At 39.3% G+C, this 26,459-nt stretch overlaps 1 protein-coding gene and 1 long non-coding RNA gene across 5 annotated transcripts; one reads left to right on the top strand and one right to left on the bottom strand.

Annotated features, from left to right (window-relative positions):
* The first annotated feature begins 2,718 nt into the window (after positions 1 to 2,718).
* Positions 2,719 to 4,097, top strand: LOC135337812 (uncharacterized). The gene is made up of 2 exons (XR_010395320.1): positions 2,719 to 3,177; positions 3,234 to 4,097. It is a non-coding gene; the product is annotated as an uncharacterized LOC135337812 (long non-coding RNA).
* Positions 4,098 to 4,214: 117 nt separating this feature from the next.
* On the bottom strand, positions 4,215 to 26,303 carry LOC135337779 (uncharacterized). 4 transcript variants are annotated; one of them, XM_064533764.1, is made up of 14 exons: positions 26,149 to 26,303; positions 25,823 to 26,101; positions 19,745 to 19,907; positions 12,633 to 14,699; positions 9,545 to 9,814; positions 9,253 to 9,459; positions 6,866 to 9,117; positions 6,552 to 6,810; positions 6,364 to 6,429; positions 6,180 to 6,308; positions 5,128 to 5,208; positions 4,977 to 5,072; positions 4,593 to 4,911; positions 4,215 to 4,503 (listed from the first exon to the last, which is right to left on the bottom strand). In XM_064533764.1, exons 2-14 carry the CDS (start codon positions 26,042 to 26,044, stop codon positions 4,437 to 4,439), a joined length of 6,198 nt encoding a protein of 2,065 aa, XP_064389834.1. In that variant the 5' UTR covers positions 26,045 to 26,101; positions 26,149 to 26,303; the 3' UTR covers positions 4,215 to 4,436. The 4 variants fall into 4 exon arrangements, with proteins under 4 accessions (XP_064389834.1, XP_064389837.1, XP_064389835.1 ...); XM_064533767.1 differs by having other exon boundaries at positions 4,593 to 4,827; positions 25,823 to 26,064; XM_064533765.1 differs by having other exon boundaries at positions 9,253 to 9,456; positions 25,823 to 26,064.
* Positions 26,304 to 26,459: the final 156 nt, after the last annotated feature.

The following is a 26,459-nucleotide window of genomic DNA, read 5'->3' as shown; positions in this document are numbered from 1 at the left end:
GACAAACATGCTAAACCGAGGACGTTCTCTGTTGGTCAACAAGTAATGCTCAAAGATTTCCGAACAAGGCTTCCAGGAAGCATTGTACAACAGACAGGACCAGTATCTTACAAAGTGGAAATTGGTGATGGCAGGATACTACGGCGACATCTCGACCACATACGTGATAGAACTCATTCTCTTTCCACCACCAAGTCGTCACAAGACGATATAACAAATCCAAACGATTTCGACAATACGGCAGCTCACAACGATTTGCAAGATTTTGAAGTTTCCCCTGATCAGTCAACTGATCTGTCTCCGACCCCACCTGATGAGTCACCCTCAACTGGTGCATTAACAGCTCGACAATATCCGCAAAGAAATCGCAACAGGCCTGATCGATATGGTGGGTACACTAACATTTAACAGGGGAGGAAATGTGGTATCCTTACGACATGGAACAAACATTAAGATAAAGACTGTGATTCCGTAAATACTGTACTGTAAACCTGTGATTCCGTAAATACTGTGTTGTGTTAGTTCTAGTGGTTTCATGTTCTTATATTTAGTCATTTCTGTACCAGTGTTCTAGAAGGTTCTTTCTAGTATTGTTTTTGTATAAATAGCCTGTGTATTTTGTATGTATCAGAGTTCTGATTTAATGAATTATTGAAGTTATCTCAGCAACAATCCGAGTGAATCTATTTATCATATCCAGCTGTGCTCAGAGACACACCTGAGTGAATCTATTCATACAGTCAGTGCCCATGGAGTGATTCGTACAATAAGTCAACATAGTTATAGTGCATGGTGGATTTGCAACAGATTTCTCCCAAATGGCCATATAATAATCATGTTGCTATGAGCGTAGTTTCAGTATTTGTACATGCATCGATCGTTAATACAAGCTCAAAGGTGTCCATTGATAAATTGCATGACTGTATTAGAGAATGATTTAACTTGATTTTATCGCTGCCCCCAATGAAGTTGCCATGGCTTAGTCTAGATGGGCGTGGCCCGGTCAATGATTGTGCACACTAACCAGTCGATTTTATGCCTTGCTGCTGCCTCGATAGAAGTATGCATGTGTGGCCTTTAAAAGCTGCACTCTGCTCAACTAAGCTGCTTAGCAAGCATGAATGTAGACTATATCAATAGTAAACATATCAAAACATTTTGTCAAATGAATGTAAAAAATATGTAAAAGTTGTCATCAAACATTTAATCTACAAGTATACAAATGCAGTAAAAAGTGAGACAAAAACACACAATTTGTACTTTAAACACTAAAAAAGAAGAAATTTTACCTAGAAATAATTCTAGTTTGCTCTCTATTGTATAATCTAGCTATTACTCTTTCCAATGATACCTCACATGCAGTTTCTACATGAGCTGCATACAGTGTTTTTCAGGTTTGAAATATAACAGTGATGACAGTTTTACCATTGAATTGCAGTGACTGGAAAGGGACTGTCCCATACTTTACATCATAAATTTTTGTGGGAAGGGTATTTACCTTTAGTTCGGTGCTAGGCAGCACAAGTAATTCCTAAGGATTCATATGAATGTGGGTTGCCTAGTTATGCCTCGAGGCGTAGCCGCACGAGGGATAGCCTCGATCCCAGGCCGAGTTTTCGCTTTTATAACGGTTAGGCGAACAACTGGGCCTGGTACTAGTTGTCTGCGCATGCGTCAGTCGTTCGTCAGATTCTGACAAATGGATATTCTCGTTCACTTTCGTGACATTTATATTCGTGTACTATCGTGTACTAGAAGTCAGTTCCCGTTTTATCATTATTGGAATCGATTGGAATGGCTCTTAGCTGAAGCTTCTCTCTTCTCTGAAGCTTATTCTGAAGACTGAACAACAAGGGAAGAGGTATAAAGCTTTGTCAAGCTTGTTAAGGTCAGATATTTTTGTGTGGGCCCTATGGCCGGCTATGCTATCAAGTCTTGTTCATGTTTGGCAAGAATGTAGGTAGACTATAGTTTCATCATTAATATGGTGGATCAAGTGAAGAGTGTGAGCTAGAGAACTTGGTGCTGCCATCATCAGCTCGTCGACAATGACACTATAACCGAGAAATTTAATATGTATAGATCTACACGTATTTAAAATGTCTACTTCTCTGTACAGGAGCAATGGCTAATATCCAACTATCCCAACAGTGCTCCTCTTGGCTATACTAATGGACGAGACTGGACAGTTTGAGGTAAGGGTTTAACCGTCTTTGGTTTCTTTTAATATTGTCCTATACTCACAGACACAGGACTGGAGTATGACCTGCTCATTTGAGCGTTGCTGGGTAGCTCAGAGACATCAAGAGAATCTACGTTTTCTCAAGCAATGAGTTACGAGTTGGGGCCTAGAATCAGAGAAGTCCAGCAGCCTGCTAAATCTTTTTGAAACGTAATTTGAAGGCATTCAATCATCCTGAAGTTGCCCTGGGTCACTGTAATTGTGCTGCAGCACAACTGGCAACTCCCCAGGACTTTGTGAAGCAGCTCCCTATGTGCATCTTTTGTGTACTCACTCTGTGCATTTTCTGTGTACAAATTTCCATTATTGATTTATTAAATATTTTTGCCGACCACAAATATACAATGAAAATTTGACGCATGCGCAGACAACTAGTACCAGGCCCAGTTGTTCACCTAACCGTTATAAAAGCGAAAACTCGGCCTGGGATCGAGGCTAACGGTAAAGCTGACTGTGTGTACGTGTGTGTACGTGTGTGTGTGTGTCTGTGTGTCTGTGTGTCTGTTCCAGCTGTAACTGCTCAACGGTTGCAATGCGACGAAAACTAACAGCTTCTATAGGCTTCTAGCCACGATCTCTTGGATTTTGATTCGTGGATTAGCAAACTAAAGCTTCTTTCTCGAGTTATGGCTAGTTTGACTCACATTGAAGGCTGTTGCAGTCTCTTCAGAATCTTTCATAGCATCATCTGTCCGCACATACTTTCTATTCAACATATGAGTTAGCCTTGCACTAAAGCGCTAGCTTTTTGTTAGCTACAAGACTCAGAAAATATCTGTTAAAACAGCTAGCTAGCAGTAGCCATTGATCTGTTTGGACACACCCTTTATTATTCCTGTGGATGTAATGCGCATGCGCGCTCATTCCCCACGTGTGAGAAACCAAGATCCAGATCCAGATCCTCCTGGCAGAATCATCTTTGTCTTGAGGGCCTGGTAAGCCACAAAACACTACCATATAACAATATAGATAACAATATGCATGTACACAGGTCTGATATTATATACACTGAACTACAGATCCTGGAAGAATCAATTTTCTTCTTTCTTGAGGTCCTGGTAAGCCACATAATACAATAAATAACAACAATAGATGCATGTAAATAAGTCTTTTCTTCTCAGTGACTTTATATAGGTAAGCTAACTTTAATATAAAATTCATTATAGAAACTAATATAACACTCTAATACTTTTGAGCGAAAGCAAAAACATGGCGAGAGGCATTAGCACAGCGCCAGCTTGAACACTAGTTTCCTGTTAGTGTTAAGCAGCGTTAATTTTGCATAAGTAAATAAACTTTAGCTAGCTCTACTTACATGCGTAAGTAGAGCTAGCTAAAGTTTATTGTGCCAGCTAGACTACAGTATACCTTCTGAGGATGACAGATCAGCCCAAGTAACAGCCAAGGTATACTACTGTAACATAGAGCTGATGTCAAGTTTCCAAGACAAGCAAGGCAAAGCAAAGACAGTGCCCAGGAACTGAAGAAAGCCCCTGAGAAACTCTCTCCTGGTGGGATTTACCGACACTGACGATCCATCAAGAGATAGTTAACATACATATATTGGATATGATGATGAGTAGAGTAATTATGAATGGAGAGAATAGCTGGTAGACTTGATGGACTGGATGAAAGTCCGAACAGTGACACTTGACACCTGATTAAAGACTTAGTTTATTCTCTTTTTCATTGTATTTTGAGTTAGGAACCAAGATTAAAGTATAATCTGGTCTGCAGAAGAAAGGTACAGATGCTAACTTGAATCTATGCTACCTTGTTTGCTAATTACACTGCAGTACTTTTATTATTTATTATGAAGAGGAAATGACAAATATGACAAGTTATGACACGAAAACGTCACAAATATTGAGTGGGCGGTAACAATTTTAATTTGACATTTCACATTGCAATGTTTTGATATGTTGTAATTAAATCTCCCCCATGCATGCCTATATATAATTATTATTATAACTAGCTGATCATGAACTGTCATAAAATAGCTGTACAACAGCTCACACAATAAAACAATTACATTGATAAGTAGTCTATCTCTCTATTGAGTTTTCTGTTGACATGTACAGGTTTGATGTAAGAATAGACTATGTATATAGAAAATCAACCTACTAAAATTGGAAAGTCAAACTACGGTCTACCTACTTTAATTAATAACACACGTATACGATTACAATAATTTCTAAAAATAATGATCTGTACAGTTTAACACTTGTGCAACCAGTCTGTGACCGCACCTCTCACACCTCCTGTACAATGGAAACAATCAGTATAATGTCAATGGAGCAGTCTCGAACAAAAACAATAAATTGTGCGTAGAGTGTATACCGTAACTTACTGAGTCAAGTGCTGACAGATTTCATCAGCTATCCTCTCTTTCCTCAGTTTTAGTAACAAATTTAGTAGAGCTTTGTAAGTAGCTGCATATGGATTGTTCTGATTCCAGCAAGACAAACACTTAATCATGGCTACTTGAGTTCCTTCTCTCTGGTACAACACATTTACATCAGTTTGTTCAGCGGTAGTTAGTCCAAGGGCATTTGAATAGATCGTAACACCATCGAAATATTTGGCTAGGAAGGGAAAATTGGAGTGCTTTATTTTACTGTTGAGCTGCTCGTCAGTCAGACAGTATTGTTTCATTAGATCTTGGGTTCCTATAATTATAGTGGCACATAAAGTGCTAATTAAGCAGATTCTAATCAGCATGCAGTGACTATACCTTTTTGAATACGGACTTGGCTGTCATCACTGACACCAACTGATGAGGATATCTGAACCGGAGTTGCCGATCTTTCTGATGACAGCAATGCCTCATCTATAGGAGTGATCAGTTAACAACAGTGTGTTACAGTTTGCTGAAACCATCAAACCTGATAATGGCGTCATTACAGTGGATTCGGTACTATTACGTTTTGATTCTTCATTTGTTCCAGCAGACAATTCACCTGAAGCTGAGAACAATGTGATATCATTGGTTGTGTACAGTCATTGATATCATAAATGATCATGACACACACAATTAGGGTATAATGATAACTCACAGAAAGCCAATAAACAAACTCACCATAATTATAACAGCCAACATAAAACATAAACTGGAGTGCATAGTAGACTGAGGGCATATGGTTTTAAAAGGCATTGAGGCTCACACTATAGTATACATATATGCGTGTAGGGTAAAACATGCATATGTATATGTCTTAAGGTTAGGGTATTGTGATCACTCATGAATATTCATGAGTTTAATTCTGTCAGCTTTTTCTCTCTTGCAGGTTCAAAGAAGTCTGCTGTACTTATATTGTATGATTATCAACTCTATTGCTATTGTTTTGTGTAAGAATGCCATGATTATGAAGATGCATGAATGAGAAAAGTGGGCATCAAAACTGCAAGTATATAGACTATTTTTTGCGTCAATTTATAAGAGCAGTAAGTACTTTCAGCAAGCTTTATTGGTATCTATATGTAGCTAAGTACCTTCCAGAGGGCCAGACGAAGAGATATTTGTTGTAAAACTTCATACGGGCGAGTAAAAGCTAAGAGTAGACGGTAAATATCTAAAAATACGCATGATATTTCGATAAACAGGAGGCTAGCTCCAACCAGATTGACTTTTTTCAAAATTTCTCTTCGTCTGGCCCTGCCCCTACCTTTCTTTAATTGGATAGAGCCCTCAGTTGAAGATTCCCGGGTTTATCTATGCTAAAAATTAACGCAAGAAAACTCCAGTACAACTTGTCTGATGCTACACTAAAAACATAGCGATAATGATATTCATACTCCATAAATATCGCGGGGGCGAAACACAATACCCTAACCTTAAAGCGTTTTACATCATTTATAATCATGCCCTGATCAGTGATCACAGAGTAAGGGCTTTATCTCAACACTTATAATAATTATAACACTGTATTATGTGCACCTGAGGAACTGTCATATTTTGTCTGATCAGAAGCAAGGAGTGGTTTCATCCTTTCCTTCTCACCCATGTTAAAGTCCAGTGTGTTAAGCTGGAGATTTTTCAGTTCTCTAATACTTGAAAATCCATTTTCTTTACAATTATGAAAGAAATAGTCAAGAATTGCATTAAGTTGATGCTTACTCACTTTTTAATTTTCTGATTTCTGATTTTTTTAATTTCCAAGTTCTTTTGAGCTCATCTTCAAAGAGATCTGTTCAAAACAGGAATCACACACACACACACACACACACACACCCACACCCACCCACACACACACACACACACACACACACACACACACACACACACACACACACACACACTAGTGCTTACCAAGCTCATCAGATTCAATGCACTTCCCAAACCCATCTTTCACTTGGCATTTGAAAACACCTTCCGACAATAAATCGTTATCTTTAATGACAAGTTTATTTGTTGCATAGCCGTCATAGCCTTGATCGTCACCATCACAGAACTTTATCCCACCTAAAAGCCATTCATATGTTAGTGGTCGTACTCCATCAGCACGTATGCTTATGACATTTCCTTTCAAAGAAGGTTGTCCGCATATTTTTAGAGGAGTGCTTGGTTTCTGTAAAACATAGGATTGGAATCATCTACTGACACTGATTGGCATTTTCACTTACCTTACCAAACCAGAACATCATTTCAGGAGTTAGTGGATGAATAGTAGTTTTACATTTTGTGCACATAGCGTTATCAGGAATAATTTTGTCAATCTGTTGATTGGAATAGTCATAAACAAGTTCAGCGAGAGGTTCCTGGCCAAAGTCTGCGTCCGAGTGTCTTGGGCAATGGAAAGCAAATTCATAGTCATTAGCTACTGAACGCAAGCCATGTTGCATAGATTGAATAACCTTATTGGAAACTGTACGTACATTTTTCATGATAAGAGGACAACCTTTCTCACTCCAAAACTCAGTGTCATCATCTAGAAGCTGCCTAGTGACACGAAACTCACAATACCGTGACAAAGAAATTACAGTGACATTGAATATACCCCGGAATCGAAATTGAATCATATTCTTGTAGAGCTTGTTGCTTTCATCCAGTAGATTGAATTCTTTTTCAACGGTAAGATTTGCAACTAAAGCACACACAAATCCTAAAGGTATATATCCCGTTTTGAATCGAATGCAGATTGGTTCTGGAAGCAATTCATCATTTTCTCCTTTCTGCTTTCTTTTAACAATATCTGTTTCGGCAGTTTGAAGAACCGCAGGTAGAAAATACAATACCTTCTCCTTACCAGAAGATACGGGAACTTTAGCAGCAATATTCAGGTACTGTAGTAGATCAACTAATTTATTGATAGGAAGAAGTTCCTTATTCTCTGCATTCACAAGTATTTCTCTATCACTTATTAGAGTGATATCTTGAGGTGAAAAGCAACCAGTTTCCACAAATCGGTCATACTGTGCTTCGCTAACTTGAAGCTTGTTGTGATCGTAAATATTAAAGATTAGTTCACTGATAGTTGAAAATACTACTTGGGGATCACATATCACGATTTTCTTAAGGTTTTCATGATGAGGAAAATACATAACAAGCCCAATGTATTTGTGGAGAAATTGCAAGGCAACGCTCACCATGTCTTCGTCCATGTCGAAATACTCCCCCAACTTGGCACAATCATTAAAGGAAACATGATACTTGTTTTGGTTTCTAGCAAGGAGCTTAAGACAGATGCTGAGCATTAACCATTGCGTTGGAATTTGATACTTTCGAAATTTTGCAGTGAGTATTCTTTCTAGCTTCTCTCTGTGATTTTCTATTTCACTGTCATCGCCACTCTCATTGTTAACTAATAAACTGAAGCTATTGCTGAGAATGAGCCCTTCTTTATAAAATGCTGTGTCTTTAAGTCGTTTCATTATCTGCTTGTTAGTTAATTTTATATCTTTGTCATTAACTCTGTCAAGAAACGTTCCCACAAGCACCGCAAGAGAATCTTTTTGCTCTTTATCACCTGATTTTGATTTTTGAACGTACCTTTCCACTTGCTCATCTGGATGTCCAAAGCAAGCTATGCTTGAAAGTGCAGAAAATAACACTTCTTCAGAAGTATAAGAGTAATTCTTACAAATATTTGTTGTTTGATCCTTGGTTTTAAACAGCACAGGATATCTTGAACCTAGCTCCTGCTCAAGATTCATAAATACAAGGTATAGAGCTGGTCCTATAGTTAAGGATGGTAGCATTTCTAGAAATGCTGGTTGGCCACCAATATCAATTATATTAAATAGCATTTCAAATTCCATTCTATCTAGCCTATGACTGCATTTATGTTTTAGTTCTTCAAATTCTTTAATTGATTTTTCAATATCTGATTCCTTAGGCATTAATGCAATTTGACTAGCATTGATCTGTACTCGAGCCACTGTAGTAGATGTAACTGGTAGCATTTCCAAAGCTTGACTTTCATTCCCTTCATTATCAGCAGATAATGTTTTATAATGTGTATCATCCTTTTTCACTGGTACAGCAGTATCAAGTGACTCTTTTATTTCAATCTTAGTTCCATGATGTGGGCCTTGCTGTGAGCTTTGCTGATGTTGAGATTGTTTAACTATTAATGACATCAAGCCACTTAGTTGATCGTGAAGTTCATGTTGCAAAACACGCCACTTTTTATTAGTTATAGCACCAATTACTCTTGTATACTGTATACAGGCTTCTCTCGACTCTGAAGTACCTGTACTAGATTGAGGCTGTGTTTCTGGAGGAGATGTTAGGATATTCCCTTTCATTATTCCTAATAATCTGCGAACAAAAGTAGATTTTCCAACCTGACCTGGGCCAAGGGCAAGGATTTTGGTGTAAGTAAGAGAGACCTTCTCTTTTATGGCCTGTGCATAGAGTTGCTCTTCTTTCAGTCCTGTACAATAGTAACAACAATTATTTACAGGGACACTCACAATAGTCACACTATTGGGCAATGAACACATTCCCATGCTCTATAGTCTTATAGTCACAATGCATATCACTAGCTGCATGAACATTTAATCCTTACTTGATGTGATTTCCTGCTTTAGGTTGATGGACAACACTTGTGTCCTTGGATTCAAATTCATTACGAACTCCATCTCTTCGTAAGTAACATCACTCTCGCCATTGAGTAGGAGCACTGTGTCAATCCCGTATTTTCCAAAGTCAATTGCAGATGTTTTCAAAATGTTCCCTATGAAGTTCAATTCTGACTCTTTAATCATCTCTCCTTCTGTGTGAAAAGCATGTAGCTTCTAACAATGAGGTACGTTTAATATTTATTCAAAGCGTGAGTAAAATGAAGTGAACAAAGTTACCTGCAGTGAGTGCTGCATGACGTGAGGTGATCTGTGTGCCTGATCCATCTCCAGCAACACACCAGTAAGCACCTTTATGCTTAGGAAGGAAATTTGACACCAGGAGGCGTTTAGATGTTTGTCCTTCATAGTCAGGAAATGATATTTTTTGATTTTCATAGTACCACTGATATGTAGTAGCAGATGGAGCTGTCGATATCGTAAACTCAATTTTTCCCCCAGGTTTGCAGCAAACATCTTTGGGTTGGATTGAAAAGGTAAATGGTGACCCTACAGTGTTAAAAATGAATACATTTAGAGCTTGAAGGTTTTGCTAGTAACTCATATACATGTACACATGCTATGCAATGTACTATAATAGATGCTAAACACAAAAAAGCACTAACAAAATGCGTTGTGCCAGAGAGAAGGAACTCAAACAGGGAAACACTAAAAAGTGGTATAGAAACAAGAAATCTGGCGAGAGCAAAACTCCAGTCCGTTACAACGTCATGAACATGCATGCATGCACCTTTTTCAGTGAAATTTATTCACTGGCCAATCCTATATCAAATTGCAGGCGGGGTGATGTTCAATCTGTAATATGTATCAACGTATTACACTTAGCCGCTGCATGTAACGGATTGGTTGCTCTCACCAGATTTTTTATTTCCACGCTTTTTGGTGTTTTTCTTGGCCAATCCTAGCAACTTTTTACATTGCAAATGTTTTTCTAGTCGATTCCCTCAGTATATATTATACTTGAAATCATGACATGCATATGAACGTCAATTAAGAAGCAGTTGTTTATGTTATACTTATTGTTCACTACATTTTATGGCAAACGTAAACCATCCTTGGCCTCGGGGCTTCGCCCTCGTCCTCAGAGGTTTACTGCCATAAATTCGATGTAGTGGACAATAAGTGTTATATACCCACTTGAATGAAAAGTACTTGCTACCTAAGCTACCTCACCTTGGATACAACTAGCAAACAGTCTCAAAAACTATTGACAAAAAGCTTGTGCGTATAGCTTGAAGCCAGTGCTAAGCTTCTAGCTCTACGCACTAACTTGCCAATGTCCAAGCAGTGAGCCCCACCCTTCCTGATGTTTAGCGAGCCCCACCCATCTGTCCTGCCCTTGTCAACATTAACAAGTGTCTGGCTGTGTAGATCTAGTATAAAATCAGTGCGCCCTCAACGCAAGGGAGTTTATGAGGAATGTGCTCCAGGGCTGGGGTTTATGTAGTTAAACCCCACCCAGTTGCTATGATACAGACCCCAAGTGGGGAATATGTTATAGTTGTGACACATGCACGAGTGCCACATGGGATATATTGGCTCAGTAGTGACTTAGGCCCGAGGGCCGCAGGCCTCGAGGGCAAAGGCACTACTGAGCCAATATATCCAATGTGCACACGAGTGAGCTGTGTAACAACTGATTTGTTGCATTCCTTGTGCATTCCTTTCCGTGTACACATCACTCCTTTTATAGGACAACTAGTTTCAACTACTTGTGGTGGGTGTGGAATGCACCCAGACGCATGAAAAACGTTTAATAATACACAGGAAGTCATGAATATACTTAATGAAAACCACTAGTGACTACAACGGTGTTATACTATAAAAGGGACCGTTTCAGGTTACTGGGTGGTGGGTCGGCTTTAGGTCACTTAGGCCATACTATGCCAGTATCCAGATAGTGGCACAGTTCACGGCTTGACCTGTGCCATATGGCAGATATTGGCACAGTGTTTCCTTTGATCTGCCCACTCAAAATGCAACAAGAACTATTTATTTTTCAAGAAGAGAAGACAGGACCGGGTACTATTGTTATTGCTGATGTATAACTATGATTTTATGTTGAGGCAAATAGAGTCAATCAGTACAGAGCCACAGACACATAGACACACAACTGTTTTTAGTTCCGTTCTCTATCAGGGCTTATAATAACAGAATACAACGAGTATTGCAAGCTGCGCTGTGCTAATGCCTCTCGCCATGTTATGCTTTCGCTCAAAAAGTATTATTTTTCATTTTAGCTTATCAATATATAAACTCACTGAGAATAAAATACTTGTTTACATGTATTTATTGTTGTTATGAATATCTATTGTATTATTGTAGTGTTTGTGGCTTACCAGGACCTCAACAGAGAAGTTCTGCCAGGATCTGGGGTTCAGTGTATAATATCTATCATAAAAAGACTTGTTTACATGCATATTGCTATCTATAATGCATATTCTATAATGCATATTGTTACTCTATAGTATATGGTAGTGTTTGTGGCTTACCAGGCCTCAATAAAAAACTGATTCTGCCAGGATGATCTCTTACACGTGGGGATGAGCATACATGCATGCGCATTACATACACAGGAATAAGGGGTGTGTCTGCAAGTATATAGCTAGCTTTACAGCTCTTTTCTAACTCTAATGCAAGACTAAGTTATAAGTTGAATAGAAACTTTGTGCAAACAGATGATGCTACTTAAGATTCTGAAGAGACTGAACAGCCTTCGATGTGAGTCAAACTAACTCGAGAAAAGCTTTAGTTTGCTAATCCACGAATCAAAATCCAAGCGAACGTAGCTAGAAGCCTATAGAAGCTGTTAGTTTTTGTCGCATTGCGCAGTTACAGCTGGAACAGACACACACACACGCAGTCGGCTTTACCGTATCTCTCGTGCAGCTACGCCTCGGGACATAATAAAATCATCAATGCATGAAATGCCCACATGTAATAAAGCAAAGATACCAAGATGCTGCAGATAGGAGTAGGCAAATCACTGCACGTAAAATTATAATTTATAGGCATTGTGATAATTATGAGTGTGTCATTCTATATGTGTGCATGTAAAATGCTAAACAGCATTCAAAAACAGTTTGGATAATTACATGCATTGCGGAAGCACATGTGGTGATTTTAGTGCACGTGCCTAGCCATGCACGGTCATGTCAGCCCACACAGTGTACATTCTACTGCAAGTGTATGTGACGTACTCTTATCATGCACAATGTCCTATATACTGTAGTTGCTATAATTATACCTTGTAAATATTACTTGATTCTTGAAAGGAAAAACAAAAGAGAGAACCATAATAACTCACCATCCGAAGGAGAAATTTCCATATCTGACCAAACAGTATGACTCGTCTTGAGATCCCCATCTAGATCAAAATCTTTAGAACAGCACCACAGTTTTTTCGCTACATAGATATCAGCAAAATGGCGTTTGCCTTGTCGTGTTGCTCCTTCGTGTGGGCAGAATATGCTAATGACTGGCTTGTCGTTGTTGTAGTGAAGTGCATCAGAAGCAGCATCTACACCTTCAAGGACACTGGCTCTAACTAGAGGACACACGTTCGGAAGCACATGTGGTCGGGCTTTGACATGGACCTCCATATAAGAGAACGAATCAATCAGTGTAACGCTACAAGGAGAATTGGGTAATCGAAACTTGACACAGTTCCTGGCAAGAAGAACTGGCCCTCCAGAAGGAAGACGCACTAGCCACCCACACTTCTTGATTAGGAACACCACCAGACAGCAGAAGATCCCATATTGAATACAGCCACTGACAAATCGGATGAGAAGAGGATCTGCTGAGGAAGTGAATACACGATGGTCCTCTAGCTCAGAGGGTGGAACAGATCTGAGGAGACTGGGCATGAGAAACTCCACTTGAGAGAAGGAGCAATCAACTCGACCAAGTAGGGGGATGGTGAGAGGGGCTATTATCAGAAACTCCATCATGATTGCTATCATATCAGCAGGTGTGAAAAGGCCGTCTTCGTAATGCTTCTGGAACTCTTCCGATTCGAGCATATCAATAGTGAAAATGCCTTGATCTCTGAACTTGAGCCATTTTGCAGCCTTAGCAGAAGGAGGTTTCCTTTGATCCCTCAGGGAGACAGCATGTTGTGTTAACTCACTAACTTTGTCTAGTGGGACTTGAGGATCCACAAACACAGTGTGGGGCAGGATGTGTGGGTAGTAGTGGACAATGCACATGTCATTGAAGTAGTCGAGAGCAGCATCCAATGCAGATGGATCGAATCCAAGCTGTTGAGCCAAAGCGATACACTCACTCTTACTAAGGATACCTCTTTTCATGATCTTGCAGAGCTTTTGTAGAGCTAACTCGAGGATGAACCACCATAGGGGAACTTTGAGGTCGAATGTAGGTGAATTTTCCACAGCTTTCCGAATTTCATTGGCAACCATTCGTGCATTTTCATCACGACTGCAAGCATTGACGGCGAATATCACCTGTTTCAATGGAAGATTGCTGTAGATGACTTCTTCTTTCAGTTCAGGAGGCAAAGCATCAAACAAAGCTTGGTTTTTCTTGTCGATAACTTTTTGATCTTTGATTTTATCGGAGAAAGTGCCCACAAAGATGGGGCGTGGCGTTATCCTATCCCGCTTGCAGGAGAGAAAGGATCGCAGTAAACTCATATCGGTTTCCAGATAGGAAAGGTGAGATGGAGATGAGGGACCGACTGGCTTTCCATCCTTGTACAAGTCGTCGTGGGGATAATCTGCAAAATCATCAGTGAGCCTGGAAACAAACAGCCCTGCTGAAGCATGTCGAATGAAGAGAGGGGCCACATCGTGAAACTGGGGCTGTCCACCATTGTCGGTCACACGCATCGTTTTTGTACCAAACAGTTCTTTGCTTTCAGTTGAGGAGATTGAGGCTTCTTGTTGTAAAGGTATTGACACCATAGCTTCAACGACTAACGTGACGACATCTTTGATTGCTTGCTGCACAGGAGGCACACTTTCTTGAGAAAGTGGGGTTGAATTAGCTTCGGTTGCTGCACTGGTACTGGCCAATTCTCTGAGCCTGGTCTGAAGGTCACTAGGCAACTTGTCACGAGAGCTCTGGGGTAGATGCTGAATGGCCTTAGCCAGCATTTTGATCAAAACATGTTCGCTCACTTCCTCCCATTTGCTCTCGAAACTATGGAAATGAAGATTGGTGACTGGTCGAACGTGGGCTATTCTATCTCGACATGGAGTACTGTTCCGTACTCCTGAGGGTGGATTACCAAGCAAGAGATCTTTTGTCGCTGATTTACCGCTACCAGCTGCACCCATGAGTAGGAGATTGATGTTGCGAAGAAGAACGTGTCCATCCTTCATGGCGCCATCAAAGAGATGCTGTGACTCTGTGAGAGAAATGATTAAAATTGAATAACTATAATATTATAACATGATAATTAGGCCAGACCAACATTTGATCATGGGTATAATTATAGGTAAAATATAATATTAATATTTCAATCTGACAATGACAATGAACTTTCACGTATAACAAAATTTCATTGCTCGAAATAGTTATTCATGCAGTTTCATTAATGAGTTGAGTTCTTGGATTACAGTGCTGGAAACAAACTTGCCCATGCACTGTCTAAAGCGTTGATCGTTTTATGGGCAGTTATGTATTGGGTAGTAGGCTATGCTGAGCCATAGCAGACTAATTACAGACTCCTATAGCTACTGAGTTACAAGGAATTTTCTCTAATTAGATTTCTGCTATATTGAAAGTTTCTTTCTATAGTAATAGGCTGTATACATGCATGCACTCCTGGCTGTATTTAGTGAAGAGAAAGCCTTATAGTGTATGGGAATAGCTATACACAGTAAAAACACGTATGTTATATGAGATGCTTCATCGTATTTTAGTGACAGAAATTTATGTCATACATGAAATTTCAAAGATGCGTTTCATATTAATATACATAACGAATGTGTTTTTACTGTGTATAATTATATATACTTCGTAAATTTTTCCTAGGATATTGTACAAATAGAACAAAATCTATAACACGAATGTACAGCATGTTTCCGTTCCTCTTACTTCATCCAGTGATGAGTAATAGCACTGTATTCTACAGCAGCATGTGTTATTAGAATGGAATAGCACAGATAGATTTTATATCCCTTTTTTTACATAATTATACACACACGCATTGATTGTTATACCCGTAAGATTATAGCACTGTATTAGTTATACAGTACATTGCTAGTAAATATTATCAGCAATTCAAACACAGGACATAATTATAGGGAACGTGGAGAAGGAATATGAAATGCCAGACAAAGATAGAAGTGGACCCGAGAGTTCTTTCAAGTCAAGACCGACCGGAGAGGATCGAGTAGATCTAGATAGATGAATCTGAACCAACATGCATATAAATATATTATCACGTATTAATCAGTATCATTGTTGCCACGGTATAATTATGTCTTCTATCCATGGTGTGTTTATCGAGTCGTATAGAAATCAAAGCTCCAGAAGACTCCCAAAAGCTTTCAAGGGAGTTTGGACCATCTCTCTGGCAGTCAACTTCTTGAAATAAAAATAATTAAATATCACCCATAATTGCCGCTTCTTGTAAAGTATTGTGTTATAATAATTATCTTTGTTTGTTGTTAGAAGTTTCCATGAACCAGGTTAAATTATGGTGTTAAATACTCTGCGCAGTTAAGGGGCCTGGGTCAGGCACTGATAAGATTAATTTTATTCATTGCCAACATTTTATGTAGATCATGTAGATCATGTAGTGTTAATGAGATTCATAATGTTTATTAATGTTATTCATTGCATGTGACGTCATTAGGTCAATGTATTTGCTTAGCTAGCTGCTAGAACTATTATAGATTATCTTTGGCAACAAATACGGCGGACTTAAACAAGGTAAGAGTAGCTGTTTAGGCCCTCAAAAGATAGAGTATGTTGTTATGATTATATTTCCTTGATGGGAAGTAAAAATGTCCAAAACTTTCTTAGCTATGCTAGCTTCTTTAGCTCTGACAGCCACCCTAGAGGTAGGCTATTTTGTGTATCTCAAGAATACAATAACTCCTACTCTTCCCATCAAGGATACTAGTACCTAGCTATGAGATGTTCATCTAGCCTTGTTTTTGAAGCTTGATCTTGGCATCTTCAATGCCGTATTTGCACTTCTCTTTCTGAAAGTGGCATGACGTCATCACCATTTATGGGACTTATTAGCATAATTGAATTAAGCTAATTAGTTTTTTGGAAAAAGAAAACATTGAGCTTCATTTTGGATCATTTTGATGCAGCATACACTGTATATTGCAAATAATACAGCAGTATGAACATAGTGTAAATTTTGGTATTGAAATCTGGACCCGGGCCTTAAGTTAAGTGCGCAGAGTATGGCATTTCCTATCACATGCCGCAACTAGCCTGTATATAGAATAGGATTTCTACTGCGTTCCCAATCCCTTTCTTCCTTTCTTTCTTGTAGCAGTTATGAGTCCTCTAAAGTTGGTCTATAACATTTTTTCTAGCACAACAACACTATTCTTCTGTTCTCCCTTCTACATTACTGTGCCCATGCTCAGAACAAACCCCTTGATCAGATGCGCTGCTTGCCCTACCCACTAATTAATTTTAGGGGCAATGAATTTGAGATCTGTGAAATAGATATCGTAGCAGATAATTTTTTTTGGGGGGATGTTCGTGGTTTTGTGGTTGAATCCCTGGGGACGAATATTTTACCGACGAATGAAACAATCATTACCCGCTTTTACCTGCAGTGAAAGCAGCAAATACGAAATTACTGATTAAGCATAGCTCAACCACGAATGTTTTGAACCAGGAAATCAAAATCAATTTGTATGGCCTTATAAAATAAACACACCCAAATTACGAAATGTTTTCCAGTACAATTCTCTGCTTCCAAATAGCCTGACTGACATCATAAGACTTCTCATTAAAGAGTGCCTAGCCTCGATTCCATGCAGTTGCTCGGAACTGGTACGTACATTGCATGCGCATGCAAACACAAAAGGGAGTCTATTACTTCGTGCACACGGTATACTGGTTTGGAATAGCGCTAAGTAACCTACTAGACCAGTCTGATAATTATTATCAGGGAGCTAAAGACAAAACGAACAGAATGGACGATGCTATATATATACTACAGTGGAAGCTCCCAATAAAAATTTGGGAGCAGAACTTTTATCCTTATTTCAGAGGTTGTCCTCAGGTGGTCAAATTGCTATTTTATAGCAATAATTAATTTTTATATATACTTATCAGTAGGTTTTACATATAATTGGCAGTGGGTTTGCCTGTATTTAGCAATATTTCACATATTTTGACTCCTATATATTCGAACTGTTTTATCTCTGCAGGGAAAGGCCACATCAAGAAACTGAATAGACAGATAGTTTATTCTCTCTTTGTATCTCTCATTTCATAATCCATGCATGAACGTTTTAAATTGTCATTTAAAAAATTGTACTATTTCGACGTTTCAATGCTCTTCAGTGACTGCTCTTTGTCTGACTGACTAAGTAAGTAAGTGAGTGAGTGAGTAAGTAAGTAAGTTTCTTGCCCAGCATTTACTCCAAGTACAGCCATCTCCAGGACATTCTGCACAGACTTTCCAAACGACTACAACCTGGATTACAAAGCGCTTCTTCAGATTTGCGATTGCTTCCACGAGGCAGATGACCTCTCAGGCTCTACTTCTCTTACCTAGACAATTCTGCCATCTTTAATGACTCAGCAATTGCGTTGTGGCCAAATAATATATAGATAGGCGTGGTTAAGAAACCGTGCGCCTGTTGTGCCACAAATTCTGAAGTCAGTGCAGTGCAGTGCTTGCCTGAGCCAGAGGTGTTGCTTTTCTTCACACTGTTAGCTCTATATAGCTCCCTTCCTCTGACAGGTATGCTATATGCACTGGCTAGATATCATGCTCTTGAAATAACTTAAAATGGCTGTCATGAATTCAACATATCGCAATATAACATTACAGGCTATATTAGTCCTGCATGTATTCTCTTCTTGAACTTCTGTACTGCCTCTTAACTTTCCACTTATGCATGTCATGATACGTAAATTTATACTTCTGTACTGAAAAAGAAAGGTTGTATGTCCATGCAGCAATTATTTTCAATTAAAATTTTATTTTCGCCAATTTTGCTCAGAAGCAGAGATACAATCAAAAGTCTTCCTCTTGCACTAGCCTCGATATCATGAGTGGCTTGTTCTCGAAGTCACTGCATACTGGCTTTGAGACTTGTATCTCTGCTTCTGAGCAAAATTGGCGAAAATAAAATTTGACCCCCCCTGAAAAATAAAGTTTTAAACTGATAGACACTAAAAACTAGGCTTGAAGTAGTCTGCAAGAGAAGTTTGGATAAATCCAATTAGTGACCTTAATTAGCTAAGGTCAAGTGGTTCCAGCCTCCTCTGGTAGTAGAAAGCTAAAATTGTGACTGGTTGTTGGCTGACTCTGGATCCTATATTCCAGCCTGGCGGGAGCCATACCTCTCTAAGCCTAAGACTCTAGGCTTCTTTGCTGTGATCCCAGTCCACAGTGCATGTCTCATGTACCACTCAATGTTTCAGCATGCCTCCAGTCTGGTTTAGTTTTATTGCTCTTGAGTTGCTTGTGCTGGTCATACATGCTACATGCACTGCATTATCTTTATTATCATGTCACCAGCCGAGGGTTTGCACTTTAGTGCTCTAGTCTTATTTTGACTCATGTTCAAACTGTTCTATCTCCGCAGGCCACATCAAGAAAGTGGCTGGTTTATTTAGCCTTTTCTCTGTTTATATCTCTCATTTTAATATACCCCACTTGGGGTCTGTATCATAGCAACTGGGTGGGGTTTAACTACCATAAACCCCAGCCCTGGAGCACATTCCTCATAAACTCCCTTGCATGCCTTGAGCACTGGCTACAAGCTATACGCACAAGCTTTTCGTTCGTTTACAATAGTTTTTGAGACTGTTAGCTAGTTGTATCCAAGGTGAGGTAGCTTAGGTATATAGCAAGTACTTTTCATTCAAGTGGGTATATACCACTTATTGTCCACTATACATTCGAATTTATGGCAAACGTAAACCATCCTTGGCCTCGGGGCTTTCCCCTCGTCCTCGGAGGTTTACTGCCATAAATTCTGATGTTACAGTAATGGACAATAAGTACCTTGAACGTTTTAATCTCTTCCTTAACTTGTACTCATGTGTGCAAGTTCAGCCTCCAGATGATAATATTGTAATTTTAAAATTGCACTATTTCGACGTTTTACTGCACTTTGTCTGACTGACTAAGTAAGTTTCTTGCCAAGCATTTGCTCCCATCTCCAGGACATTCCCACTTGTAGTTCAAAATAATTAACCGAACGGACGCTTTTATCAAAACAAAACAACCATCACCTTGTTTTCTACGTGACTGCTCAAACTCAGATTTCACTCTCAGTCTCTGTCTCTCTTCCACAACTTGTATCTTAATATTAATGTGTGCAAGTTCAGCCTCCAGATGATGTCTTCGTTCATCAGAGGGTGAGCTTTGGAGTTCCAGTTGTAGCACAGCCTTTCTCTACAGCAAGATATCACAGCCCAATGAATGTGGTCTTTGTATACTACTTACTACAAGGCATCAACACGAATATTCTATGCCGGACTGAAATATCACACTTAGCTAAGTGTTTTAATGTGTGCAACAAGAGGATGGTTCAATTAAAAAATTTCATGATCAGAAGTAAAAACTTGGATGAGGCAATAATGTTCTTGATTAACGTGTGTTACGTAACCTCGATCATTATTGAACCATCTTCTTGCATAAGTAATAGGGAAAAAGTGTGCAATAAGCACAGTGATGCACCTAACTGTGCAATAAGACAATTAAAGTACAATTTCACATGACTGCATGCATTAAAAAGCAATAATAGGATATTAATATCCTATGCAGGCACTCGTGCAGTTACTGGGCACAGACTCGTGATAATCATCAGTATCCATGGGATAATGAATTTATTGCTTAGCAACCAAAATGCAGGTTGAATCTGCATGTGCATGCGCGATATGCGGTTGCTTTGTCAACCAGAAGGATGCGTAACAACAAAATTGAGTTTCTCCCAGTTGAAGACGAGTTTAAGAGAACAAAGACGTAAGACTCTAAAACACCAGGAGAGCTTGCAGAAGGCTACTAAAAGATTCTGTAGAGAACAGACAAGAAAAAAAGACAAGAAAAATGTTACAACCAGCAAACCGTTTTGAAAATTGATAGTTCTGAAGGATAAACAGCGTATGCTTGCTTTCAGAAGAGGAAACATGGACCGCTATAGCAAAAGAAAAAAATGTGACAACCGTTTTGAAGCAAAAACGACTTACAAAAAAGCCTGAACAGGCTTAAAATATGGTGGTGCAGTACACTTCTCCATGTGCAATATTCCGCTCAAAGCACTCATTCCCAACACTGATGCCTATTAAATGCATTCAATATGATCGCTAAACTAAACACACTGACAACCTCCTGACCCTCAGCCTCACTACAAAAGAGCAAAGAAGTGCATCAGAGAGCATCAGAAAACATGAAAAGACACTGATAAACATTGCATTGCATGATTATGAAACGTTTTTCAGCGAGAGAACAAGAAAAACAATAATTCATACACTAATAATTATGTAGTCATACAAAGCACTGTTTATCAGTATGTTTTCTGATGCTCTGTATCACTTCCTTGCTCTTTTGCAGTGAGGTTGAGGGTTGCCAGTCTTCAGTTTATAGCAGTCATGCATAAATAATGCATCGAACAGGCATCAGTGTTAGGAGTGAGTGCTGAGTGCTTTGAGCGGAATATTGTACTCCAAAAAAATGAGATCCTACAAAATGACTGATTCTAGCTAGCTATGTATTAATAATTATGTCTTGATACTCTTATTAGCACGCTACGCATGTAAAAGACGCGCCGCAATAAATGCAGGGGCGTAAATCAAAAAGGAGTACCCCTCTACTTCAATCTAGAAACGCCCCTGATAGTAGAAGTGGGTGCAGAATGTCTGCACAAAGAGAAACTGCTCATTCAGAAACTTGCTTAGCGAGCAAACAATTTTCAAGCAACAGGCATTTTCAAGTGCTTGTTTGAGAAACACTAAGACTATCAATGATCAGGTTTTGTTTTGCTAGCCTCGAATCCAGACTGATTAAAAATACGGCGCCTGGTACCTATAATTATTGCATGGGTGATAGTATAGTGCGCATGCACCTCAAATGCTCAGAATAATTATGGGTGATCGTACTACGAACGTATATATAACCTTAGTGATTTATAACCGTTACTGTTTACTAAGAATATGTTCCGTAATACTTTATCTTCATGCATGGGCTGAGTTCTGTGAAGCTGTGTCTTATGCGTTGGTCTAGAAGGCTTGAACAATTGAACACTATAGTCTGGAGGCTCTCATCTACGTCTACGATAGTCCTATAGCCGGGTTGTCTTCGTGGGCAGTTAAGAGCCTAATAAGAGGTACCATACACTTCCCACAGCCCAAGCTAAGACATCCTGACCATACAGCCGTCATATAGTGGTAGACGAGAGGCTTCTGACTAGTGTGAAAGCCTAGTGTGAAAGCCTTTTGAAATAACACAATAGAGAGCTAAGCTGATGTACATAGATAACCTCGGAAAAATAATAGAGGAAGAAAAAGGGGATTCCCCAGATTTTGGAGAGTAAACTAACATGCACATGCGTATGTATAGGGCCACTAAACAAGAACACACACTAAACAGGAACAACCGGAAATGAAACCATTATAATGGGCGTGGCTATTGCAGGGTTGTTGAGAGTGTGGGCTAATCATCGAACTGAGAACAGAGCTGTACTCTCCCACACAGGTTTGTGAGACATGGAGGCATTCTTGGTGCGATTAAGTACAGTGCATCCAGTAGATTACAACAAATTTGTGAGTATCTGTACTTAAATGTAAATATCTTTCGATTGGAACATTTCTAAGAAATGGTGCTGATACCAATGTGTAGGTGAATGACCAAGCTACAACATACCCAAAAATGTTTCCATGGAAACATAAGGTGGTGGGTTTGTGGTGATTAATAGAACAACAGCAAATTGTTATAGTGGGTAATCGGTTAGAGTAATCAAACAGTAATCTTGTACAGCTAATTTCATCACATAATTGTTTAGTTTCCTGACCATCTTTTATGGGTCTTACAAATGTCCACAGTGCACGTAATTCATGATTTACTGGTTTTTAGGTACACGTTTGGTTAGAGTAATAACTTTTGAAAAATTAATAGCTTAGCTTTCAAATTTCTGTATAGTATAAGTTTATAGATAAATGGGCTACATTTTGATACCAAGAACAGCTAGGGGTGTTTCTAGAGATTGAAGCAGGAGGGTGCTCAAGAGCCCAAAAAAAGGGGCCGCGCGCACAGCGTGCGGGATTTTACGCCCCCGCATTTATTGCGACGTATCTTTCAGCTCCTCCCCCATGCAGCAAAAAAGTACAGCACACTGCCCAAGAAACGAACGGCTCTTACTATTCTCGAACAAAGCCAAAAATACTCTAGAGCTTCTCTCTTCCATTCTAGTTCTGTTACTATGTTACTAGACAAAGCATCTAGCTACATTAATTTTTATGTGTATCTTCTTAAATGACAATACAATGTATAATGTTGTAGTTTGTAGCCCAGAGCAATTTATAGCACCGGTACTATAGCTCATAGTTCCCTACTAAATACACTCAAATGGGATCTAATACATGCATAGCGTGATAATAAGACAAAATTATGAGTCAGTCATCTCGTAGGATCTCCATGCACTATTCTCCTGGGGTACATCCTAGCAAACTGGTCAATCACTGCAATGGGGATGGCCAGTCAGTCTAGTGTTAGTCATTGCTTCACAGTATCTCTCAGTGGAGCAAGAGGTGACTGGGAGAGTGCAGAGGATCTTGATCAGCTATTATGCATTACATAACAACATTGCAATGCTGATTGCGTATGCTCAATTGAGCGTGGTCATGACTTGTAATCTAGATAGAGCTGCACAGTTAGCTAGCTAGCTACTGAGTGATACGATTAGTTTCATGGTTGTCTGGGAGGACAGGGGAGTGCTCAAGCTCCCAAAGCCCCCCATTGTACACGCCACGAACATTCTCTATGCTTATTCCATTGCCTAGATAACACTACATATTGTACTGTTTTCTACTGTTTTGATGACACCAGCAGCTGCAAACCACAAACCAATGATGCTTTAATCAATCACAAGCTTAATTAAGAGTGGGGGTACAGTTATTGTACGTACGTCCACTTATGTGGTTAATTAGAGCGTCATCTATTTGTAGTTAGCAGCTTGTGATGTCATCAAAACGATAGAAAATAGTAGAATATGCAGTTTTTCAGTGATATCTCAACAATGGAATAAGCATAGAGGCTGTTCTTGGTATCAAAATGTAGCCCATTTATCTGTAAACTTACTACAGAAATTTGAAAGCTAAGCTATTAATTTTTCAGAAGTTATTACTCTAACCAAAAGTATACCTAAAAACCAGTAAATCATGAATTACATGCACTGTGGACATTTGTAAGACCAAGAGTTCATTAGGAAGAGTACGCAACTCCACTTAAAATCATAGGAGGCGTTTCTCCAATCTTACGTCGCAACCACATGCTGTTGTATAAACAAATTTGCAATGAATAACATAGTGATGATTATCACTATGTTATTCATTTACAACTGCCAGTAGGAAAGGCAATGAATAACATAGTTACTAATTTTATTCATTGCCTAGTTGCGGTTACTACAGCCAGTATCTGTGACGTAAGATTGGAGGAGGAATGCTTTCTGTGTACAGTCTATTGGAGTTGCGTACTCTTCCTAATGAACTCTTGGTAAGACCCATAAAGGTAGTCTCATGAATCAGCCGCACCTTTGGTGACAGTCTGAGCACTCTTTATGTGAAGTCGTTTCACAATGGAATGTATTATGTCACTGTACAAGCTAACAAAACCATAAAAATGCAACCACATCCGCTATCTCTGCTCAGCCACATCACTGCTTGCTGCTCAACCGCATGTAAAGTTTCACTATTTGCTGCCTCCTATTCAAGTCACCTGATGCTTGTGAGCAATCTCATTGGTCACGTTGGAAATCCACCGTGGCCCATGAGTTCATGTAAAGAGTGCTCAGACGGACACCAAAGGTGCGGCTGATTCATGAGACTACCATAAAGGATGGTCAGGAAACCTGAACAATAATATTATGTGATGAAGTCTAGGGCCTTAGCTGTACAAGGCTACTGTTTTATTACTCTAACTGATTACCCACTGTAACAATTTGCTGTTGTTCTATTAATCACCACAAATCCACCACCTTATGTTTCCACGGAAACATTTTTGGGTATGTTGTAGCTTGGTCATTCACCTACACATTGGTGTCAACACTATTTCTTAGAAATGTTCCAATCGAAAGATATTTACATTTAAGTACAGCTACTCACAAATGTGTGGTAATCTACTCTCTAAGCTGGATGCACTGTAGCTTCTCTGTGTCACTGTAGTGTAGCTATATAGAGCTTACTAGCTAGAAATGATGGTGCATACTTTATAAATCCATTCACATTACTGTTATGTCTAGTTTTTGGGGGGGGAGGAAGACTACTATGATTATAATTACTACGATTATATGTACATAATAAGTCATCTGGGTACCTAGTTGAGTTGCACAGCCTGTATTTTGGCCCTAGGGAGGTGTTCCTGTTTAGTGTCAACCCTCTCACTAAACAGGAACACCCCACTAGGAGCCAGATGTACTGGTTTTAAGGGCTGCTAGGAGTTCACAAGTGCTCTAATGGTGGTGTAGGGAAATCTGTGCTTGTGACGTCTGCACAGCGTGTATCTCTAGCTCCTAGTGAGGTGTTCTTTTAGTGTGAGGGTTGACACTAAACAGGAACACCCCTCTAGTAGAAGCCAAGAAACAGGTTGTGAAACTCAACCAGACACCCATATGACTTATTATGTATATATAATCATAGTAGAGGAGCATCTTCCTCCCCAAAACTAACTAGACGCACCAGTAATGTGTTAATGATAATCATAAAGCAACAATAAAATTCTCTATATATGTACTAGCTGTACAGCTACAGACTAGTACACTCTCTAGCTACTTGATCAGTCAGCTGCACCAAGAATGCATCCATGTTGCACAAACCTGTGGAAGAGTTATACTCTTAGATAATTAGCCCACGTGTTGATTAATGACCTCGCAATAGCCACGCCCATTTAATGGCTTCAGTTCCGGTTGTTTCTGTTTAGTGCCCCTACATGCGCACTATCACCCATGCAATAGGTACCAGGCCGTATTTTAATCGGCCTGGAATCGAGGCTAGTCTTGTGCCAACCACAACTATGAAGTAATCCTGCATGTTGCTTTACTCGTGCACAGCACCTTCTGAATTAGAGGATAATTATTTTAGAGGATAAGGAACACTCACATTTTTCTCTGACTCTGCAGCTCGATGTATTCTTGGAATACTGACAATTAGTTGTAGAGTATCATCAGAGGCAGTTTCAGTGATGTGTTGTTCTCTTATTGAGCGTGGAGTACTCACAATTAGTGGTGAAGTATTTGTGTGTTGAACTGACCGACTGTGACTGCTCACTTGTTGTGGCTGTTTATTCTCTTGTTCTTCTTGTGTCGATTGAGATTGATCCATTGCACTTGTGTTTCTTGATTCTGAATGTAGCAGTTAGATCTAACTGAGCTGGTAGATCTATATTATTATGTATTTAAGGACAATCTATGTTAGCTGGCACTTACATTGTGTGAAGAATACAGTTCACAGTCTTGTGTTTAATAGGTTGGGGGACCTCAAAGCAAGTCCACAACTTTTTTCTGATTGTACATGTTACAAGTTGTCTTTGTGGCCTTCTCTAAACAAACATTGGTCACATGACTATCATTAGCATTGGATTTGGGCTAAACTGTGTGACTTGCTCAGCAATAGTGATTGAGCTTTGAGGGCTGTGTGAGACATTAGAGCTGATTTTTGATGTTATAGCCCTACATTATGAAAAGTACATCTCTAATATTCAGATCATGCTCTCATCCACATTCCATGTAGACAATAG

The sequence above is a fragment of the Halichondria panicea genome, chromosome 6, assembly GCF_963675165.1.
Source record: "Halichondria panicea chromosome 6, odHalPani1.1, whole genome shotgun sequence".
In the NCBI taxonomy this organism is placed as follows: Eukaryota; Metazoa; Porifera; class Demospongiae; order Suberitida; family Halichondriidae; genus Halichondria; species Halichondria panicea.
The sequence above is the reverse complement of the archived record's forward strand: the minus strand, read 5'-3'. Positions and strand labels throughout refer to the sequence as shown.